At 39.9% G+C, this 8,230-nt stretch overlaps 1 protein-coding gene across 1 annotated transcript; it reads right to left on the bottom strand.

Moving 5' to 3' along the window:
- Positions 1–5,938: 5,938 nt before the first annotated feature.
- FANCF (FA complementation group F) lies at positions 5,939–7,157 on the bottom strand. Its single transcript, XM_077768056.1, has one exon. It carries the CDS (start codon positions 7,142–7,144, stop codon positions 6,065–6,067), a length of 1,080 nt encoding a protein of 359 aa, XP_077624182.1. The 5' UTR covers positions 7,145–7,157; the 3' UTR covers positions 5,939–6,064.
- Positions 7,158–8,230: the final 1,073 nt, after the last annotated feature.

Genomic DNA, 8,230 nt, shown 5'->3' with positions numbered 1-8,230 from the left:
GAGATATAAAACCAAATGAAATTGAGCAATTTAATGACAGCAATGAAATCTTGACACTGATAAAGGTGCATCCATATCAAATGTAACGGATAAGCTTTAGAAGTTTTTCAGATTGTTGGGTTACAGCTTGAAAAAGCTACCATACGTTGAAGGCTCCACTCTCTTTGTTTGGATTTGTACTCCTTGGACCTCCTAGGAAAATGACCTGTATATCTTAAAGATATGACCCAAAGGGCGACACACTAATGAAATGTTTACTCCATTCCTATTCCTATTTTATTGTTGACACCATTCCCATACACTCATAAATACTTATCTACTACTTACTTACTATGCCAGTATGTCTAATGGCTATACAGAGGACAAACCACTTGATATTGGAAAGCTGTCCTTTGAATTTGGCATCAAATATTGAGGGCAGACATTAAGTTGGTGTGGGTTAAAGGGAAAATGAGGATTTCCACTCTGGCAAAGCTGTAACTGTATGTTCCATAGGGCTCAACTGCTACAAACATTTCAATTCTCAATAAAACATACTTGTAGCTCTTCATTGGAATTTTAGGAAATAAAGAAAATTTCTAAGCCGCCTTTCTCACCCTTCACCACCTATCCCTCCACCCCCTGCCAAACATATATCTCCAAAGGCAGAGAGATGTGAGTAGCATGCAAACATGTGGCTTTATCTTTGGGGCTACAGCAGTTACAGTTGACTTCAGCTATATGATTCAAAGCTCACTAGCACCATACTAATGTTCCGATGCATTTAAAGGGAGAAAGGGCATAAGGACAAATAATTTCATAATCCTAGAGTGTGAATCCTAAGCTGTACCTATCAATTCTGCTTATATATAACTGGTCAAACCTAGTGTAAGGACCATACCCAACTGCAAGAGAAAATTGAAAATTTACTCTCTAACTGGGTGGCCATTTCTAGCTGAAATGTAGGGGGTGGGATATTTTATATATCAAAAAAAGATATATAGTATGTCAAAACACGAGACTTGCAGTGAAAGCAGAATTCAGAAGTCAATTTAAATTTTATATAGTAAAACAAAAAGAGGGCACCTGGGTGGCTCAGTGGGTCAGGCCTCCAACTTCATCTCAGGTCATGATCTCACAGTGAGTTACGAGCCCGGCACTGGGCTCTGCACTGACAGCTCAGAGCCAGGAACCTGCTTTGGATTCTATGCCTCCCCTGCTGGAGCTCTGTCTCTGTCTCTCAGAAATAAACATTAAAAAAATAAACATAAAAAGTTACAAATAAGCTAAATGTCTTTGTTTAAAAAGGAAAGAACAAAATAAAGCAAAGAAAATAGATAAACTTTTGAAAAGGAAAAAATGTTAAAGTGTTAGTTTGATGGTAAAAATTATGTATCACTTAACATCCGAGGAGACTAATCGAAAAGAAAGAAAAGACAGGCTAAAAAAGAAAAAGAAAGAAACTGAACTACAGGTAACTAATGATGAAAAAGCTAAGAAGATACTACTGATTAAGAAAGTAAGAAACTACTCTGTTCCAATAAATTTGAAAAGTTAGATGAAATAAATCTTTAGATAAGTGTAACTTACCAAAACTGACTTATGAAGAAATAGAAAGTGTGAATAGCTCTTATAACTACTTACAAAATTCAAATTTTAGTTAAGCAATTCAGTAAAAAACCATAAAGCTCATATTGTATTAAAGAATAATTCTTGGGGCGCCTGGGTGGCTTAGTCGGTTAAGCGTCCGACTTTCGCTTAGGTCATGATCTCACGATTTGTGGCTTCGAGCCCCGCGTTGGGCTCTGTGCTGACTGCCAGCTCAGAGCCTGGAGTCTGTTTCAGTCTGTGACTCCCTCTCTCTCTGACCCTCCCCTGCTCACTCTCTCTCTCTCTCCTAGAAATAAATTAAAAAAAAAAAAGAATAATTCTCTGAGCTGTCAAGGAATTGATCATTCCAGTTTTAAAAAATTCTTCCCTAAGAAAAATAGAAATAGTCCATAATTCAAACTGTATGGACAATATAATCTTAATTTCATACAAAAATAAGAATAAAAAATTACAGGCCAATTTCACTCATGAACTGAGAATCAAAAATCTAAACAAAATATACATGAAATTGAACAGAATATTAAAAAGTTTATACATTTGACCAAGTTGAGTATCCAGAAATTCAATGACAAATTATCATTAGAAAAGTTAACATAATAAAGGAGGAAAAAGACTTCAACATTTTCATCTCATTAAATGTAGGAAAAGCATTCAATGAATATTTATTTAGGACTTAGTCTATAATCAGTGTAGGTTTTCCTAATTTTAAAGACTAAACATGAAAATGTTTGATAACTTTATAAAATCTAGAAATGGTATGTACATTTATTATAGCTATGGAAATAACAAACATATGACCAAAAGATGAGAAGGAATACACAGACTTGAATATAGTGCCAAGGTGACAGGCTATTCCTTTAACATTGTTATTGTATTATTTATGTAACAGAAATGTATTTAAAATATTAAACTATCAACCTCATTTTATTTTTAAATTTATTTTAATGGTCCAAATAATAAGTTTCATTTTTAGTTCTCATTATACTTGTCCAGATGGTTGCTTTTCATAAATACTAATGGATTAAGCATAGATCATAATTTACAAACACGTACTTATATATTTTTTTAAACATGTACTTATATTTATCAGCCTAAAAAAAGAGAAAATAAGTGAATCTGACTATTTATAACTTGTGACATCATTTTCATAAACATTATCATTTTATTTTTTGTTATTCATTTTTTTAGTAGTTTATTGTCAGGTTGATTTTCATATAACACCCAGTGCTCATCCCCACAAGTGCCCTCCTCCATGCCCATCTCCCCCCTTTCCCCCCCACCCCCATCAGCCCTTGTTTTGTTCTCGGCATTCAAGAGTCTCTCATGGTTTGCCTCCCTCTTTCTCCCCCACTATTTTTCCCCTTCTTCTCCCCCTCATTTTTTAAATTATGCTAAGAAGTAGAAAAGGTGGCATTTTTCCATTTTAAGATGAATAAACTCTCATTCAGAGAGTAAAATACCTTGGTAAAACTTATAGCAGGTGACAATAACCCAAACTTAAAGAATATTGAAAAAATTCTTCCCATGTGCCAGCCCCTGTGTTAGTTGGGAGTATACAATGATGATACAGACCTTTTAATTGAACATTAGTTTTCAAATCATCAGTCACCTAAAATCACCTAAAAGATGTGTGGAGCAATTCAAGTTAGAAAAGATCCAGATGTATGTTGGCTTTACCATCTAAGAGCCATGTGGTGTTGGACAAATTGCTACCCTGAACCTCAATTCCTGAGTCTCAATAAAATGGAAGCTCATAGCACATTGCTGTGTCTTTCAGAAGTTCTGCTAGATGATTTAATTGTAGAACTTTGTGAACTATAAGACACCATACATAGGACACCATATATATGCCCTATTTATTCACCAAAAGCCAAACCTTATACATTTTCCGTTAGAATGTTACAAGTAACCAGCATATAGAAACAGCATTTAGATCTGAAATATTCTAATATACTTAATAAATATACAACTAACCCAAGAGAAGTTGTAAGAGAGCATTGGATAGATGTTGTTAAATAATACTAACAGCAATACAACAGACATGAAGTTGTTTGATTTGTTGACTCATGAGAAGCTTGAAGTTATTTACTCAATTTCCCATTCCTTCCTTTCACTTTTTCTTATAGATTCTTAAAGGAATAAGACTGCTATATTCAATGGCATATTTTCAAGTATTTAAAGTTGTTTAAAATAAGATAAAAATACAGATTAAGGTTCTGATCTTGGCTTCATTTACTGAAATATTTGGAGTACCTTCTATGTGCCAGGCAGTGTGCTAGGCTCTGGCAGAAATAGAAAAAAAGCTAGGGCTTCTGCTCTCGTGTTGCTTGTTTTCTGTGTGCCCTTGAGTATTCTACTTGATCTCTTTCGATTCAAAGAATACAGTCTCTGGTATGAAAATGAAACAAGATTATCTGTGTAATGAACATAACACAGAGCCTATGGCAAGTATAAAAATGGATCTCAAAATTTTCTTAGGTCTTTGTCAATATTTTTCATTTTATAGCCAATTTTTAAAAATGTTTATTTTTCAGAGAGAGAGGGTACAAGCAGGAGAGGGACAGAAAGAGAGGGAGACACAGAATCGAAAGCAGGCTCCAGGCTCAGCACTGTCAGCACAGATCCTGATGTGGGGCTCAAACTCACGATCATGAGATAGTGGCCTGAGCCGAAGTCGGACACTTAATCAACTGAGCCACCCAGGCGCCCCAATTGTTTTCATTTTAAATAAGAGTTTTCAATGTAGCTGTAGAAATAAGGGAATAAGTTTACAAACCATCATTCTCTAAACCTAAAGCTTAGAATTGGAACTTGGGGTTATGGGTCACTATTAGGATTTACCCCCATAGAACTTCTCAGGGTTGTTTCCTGAAACAAAACTTTCATGTAACTGATAGAGGGAATTGCCTTTCTATGGCAAGCAATCTAAAAGATGGGCTATATGGATTAGAGCTAGAAAAAGGAATCAGACCACAGGAAATAAAAACCTGATACTGTTAACCCAGATCATTAAAGAAAGTGGACACGGTAGGGGAACAGTAGTTTACTCCAGGTTCTACTTTGGAATGAAAAATACTACAAGATTACACAACTCCTCGTTCTAATTCCCTTTCTCAAATTAGAAATTAACTTTCTGAACCTTCATATATTTTCCAAGAAAATGTTGCTACCAACAAACTTGGATAGGGACAAAAATATCTTGATGAATGCAGTTATATCCCCCTAATAAAAATTAACAAATGGGGTGACTGGGAATCACTCTGCCAGCTGTGGAGCCTCTGGGTAGACTCACAAAATGAGGTTCCTACACACCCTAGACAAATATTCTAAACTGTCCCCAAAGGGCAGCCACCAAGGACATAACGAGGAAACTTAACTATTTTAAACACTTCATTTAACAGAGGAGGCAACTGTAACACCAAAGTTGTGATTTATTATTAATCTAATCAGTGGCAGAAGCTGCACTAAAAACCTGGGTCTTCTAATTTGGGTTTTTTTTTATTCTTTTACCATCAAATGCTATATTAAATCCAAGGGCTTATATTTGTATTCACTGTACTTTAAGCAAATTTTTTCCTCATCTTTAAGTCAGTGCTTTAAAGTACTGTTTGGCCTTTGAATTTCAGGGAGTAGTGAATTGCAGAGATGAGAAAACAAACTTGACGAACAACGTAATTTTAATACAGGTTGATGCTGATTAATTGGTTAGGATATTAAATTTAAAAGGCCAAAGTCCAGGATTTAAACTCCAAATGGGCCAGTTAGCTTTTAAAATGAACTTAAAAAAATTTTTTGACAACACATGTTGTTGGTTAAAGAAAACTCTTCACTCCTTGGGGCGGGGGGCGCGGGGAAGGACCTACAAAAGTCATTCTGATAGAAAAAAGTGTTTGGTCACTTTGAAAACTACACTCAGTTTTCAGCATTCTTGGAAATAAGCCTTAAAAATATTTTTTTTTAATGTTTATTTATTCTTGAGAAAGCAGCCAGAGCTGGGAAGGAGCAGAAAAAGAGAGAGACACAGAATTGGAAACAGGCTTCAGGCTCTGAGCTGTTCGCACAGAACGGGAGGAGGAGCTAGAACTCACAAACTGCGAGGTCATGACCTGAGCCCAAGTTGGACGCTTAACCGACTGGGCTACCCAGACGCCCCAGTAATGAGCCTTCTAATAAGCAAGCTATTGTTAATCTCATGGCTTTAGGTAAGGTACTTCCAATGCCACTCCTCTATCCACGAAATCCACGACAATACGAGGCAGTAACTTTACACATTTATAATTATAAATTATAACTCCATCTATTATAAATTAGCACCTAAAATACTATTTAGGACGCATGAAAGTATAGATCTGGTGCAAGCACTGGAATTTTAATTTTGTAAGCCATACATTCAAGTAACCAATAACAAAACATTGCCCACAGTGAACCGGGGCCTGGGTTGACACCTGGAGCTTCTTTTTTCTTAAGTGCAGTATCATGAGCCACCCCCAAGAGCTAACAACAGGTCTGTCCAGACGCTGAGCCCGGGGACTTGGAAATCTCCATCCTGCGCCTTACAGGCCTTCAGGGCAGTTACAACTTCATCTTTCAGAGGTGGGGGGGCCTGACAGAGGCTTTGAAATTTGCCGTACAATTCCTCCCAGGGCACATGTTGGGACTCGGTTCCAACCCAAACGCCTTTCGGAAGGTCGTAGCGCAGATGTCGACCCCAGTCTGTGAGCAGCCCCAGGTAGACCCGGGAGAGCTCTGGGTGGCGGCCTGCCACCGAAGTTAAAAGCCCGGCTGGGAGGTTACGGCAAAAGGCAGCCATGACTTCCGACTTCGCCAAAAGCCAACGGACCAGCTCCTGATCCCCGTCTCCGAGTGTTTTGGGGGTGCCCGGTTCCAACTCCTCTTCCGGGGCCCGCGGAGACGACGGCGGAAGCAACAGCGCGGTCGCCATCACCTTCAGAAAGTTGTTCTGAGGCAAGCGCTCCCACAGGGTGCTGAGAAACGGGCTGGGGCCCTCGGCTTCGGCCTTCGGCACCTCCCGCAGACGCTCCAGCAGCAGCTCCGCCTGGGTCTTCAGCACGGAGTCCTCCTCAAACCCCGCGTTCTCTCCGCAGCCGCCGAGGCGCAGCATGTGGACGGCGGACCGGCGGCGGGCGAGGCGGGCCAGGCTGCCTTGGAGCGTCTCCTCGTCGGCGTCCGGGCCGCCAGGGCCCGGAAAGAGCTCCTGCAGCAGGTAGTGATAGGCGGCATCCCCCAGGGCCCGGTTCTCTAACAGGCGCAGAGACAGCAGGAGGTCACAGCGCTCCAAGGCCTGGAAGTTCGTCAACCCGGGGACTGGAGAGGCCCCGGAGCCGCCCTCCAGTCTCCACTGGCTTTGCAGCCGCCGTTCCAGAGCCGTGCGAATGCGGACATGGTGACCAAAGCGCCTATGGACGTGGCGCAGGTAGCGAGCCCACTGCAAGGCCCTGCGGACTGTCGCGGGGGCCCAGGTCCTGACGTGGGTGGTGCGGGAGACCGCCAGCACCTCGGAGAAGCGCTCCAAGTGCTGCAGGAGCGATTCCATGGGGGCGTGCTTACTTCCGCGTTCTCCTTGGAGACGCCGACTCTCTGCGTGCCGATTGGAGCGTCTGTGTAAGGATACGCCTCTCTACAGTGCCATTGGATAAAGGCCCTGTCAATATGACAAGGATTTTTTTTTTCATCCGGGTACTTTGACCCTGGGAAATTTAAACTGGAGAAAAATCCCCGCGGTTTTACTTTCGCCGCCAAAGTTAAGGGTGGAGGGGAGTAAGTGCGGGGTGTTCTAAACAGAGTGCCCTGCGCCACGTGCGAGGTAGTGTTAGTCGCGAGTCTTCATGCTTCCTTTCACTTTGCAAATAAGCCCTGGCAGGAATTTCCTGAGCTTTGCCCGAGATGGCCTGTGGGGCTGAGGTTTATTGCGTAAGGCCAGACATGCTGTTAAATATTAAATGAAATCTTTAGTTCAATTCAGTTTAGTAAAAAATGTACTGACCACCAATTAATTAATGCCAGGCACACTCTTAAATTCTGGGCCTTCACATTGTCATTTCGTTATTAGAACTGAAGCCCAGATTAACCGAAACAAAAAACTTCAAAACTAGTACTTTATTAAAATTTTTAAAAACTTAAATTTGTATTACGAAATTGCGCTCTTTTTGTTTTCTTTATTTCATGGCAAAATAGCTTAGTTGACTTTTATTTCACACAACTAATTGAGCAAAATGACAGTTAAGACACTATAACAAAAACATAATTTGACTAAGATTGTGGGAAGAGAGGGGAGAGGAAGGATCCATTTCTGGAATGTCATCTGGATTATTCGCTCATTTATGCATTCAACAAATACTCATTTGCCAACTTCTAGAGGTTGCACTATCTAAATACCCACGACAGTTTCTAACTACCGATGTTGGTGACAGAATTCATTTAAGCTGAATTTCTTTACGGTCCTAAAGACACTAGCCAAAACTTCTAATTTAAGTAGGCAGAATTGATGTTTCCTTTTGTTTTAACAAAAAGGGAAAGAGAAACAAATTTAAGAGAGGGAAGAGTTGTGTTTTATTTATTAAAATGAGCATTCCCACACTTTTTTTTTTTTAATAAATAAAGCAGTGGTGCTTATGCTGTT

This window comes from Crocuta crocuta, unplaced genomic scaffold, assembly GCF_008692635.1.
Source record: "Crocuta crocuta isolate KB4526 unplaced genomic scaffold, BGI_CrCroc_1.0 scaffold371, whole genome shotgun sequence".
NCBI classification, from domain to species: Eukaryota; Metazoa; Chordata; class Mammalia; order Carnivora; family Hyaenidae; genus Crocuta; species Crocuta crocuta.
The sequence above is the reverse complement of the archived record's forward strand: the minus strand, read 5'-3'. Positions and strand labels throughout refer to the sequence as shown.

Excerpts from the sequence above, each read along its gene's own strand:
- FANCF (XM_077768056.1), bottom strand. The coding sequence starts at position 7,144 with ATGGAATCGCTCCTGCAGCACTTGGAGCGCTTCTCCGAGGTGCTGGCG.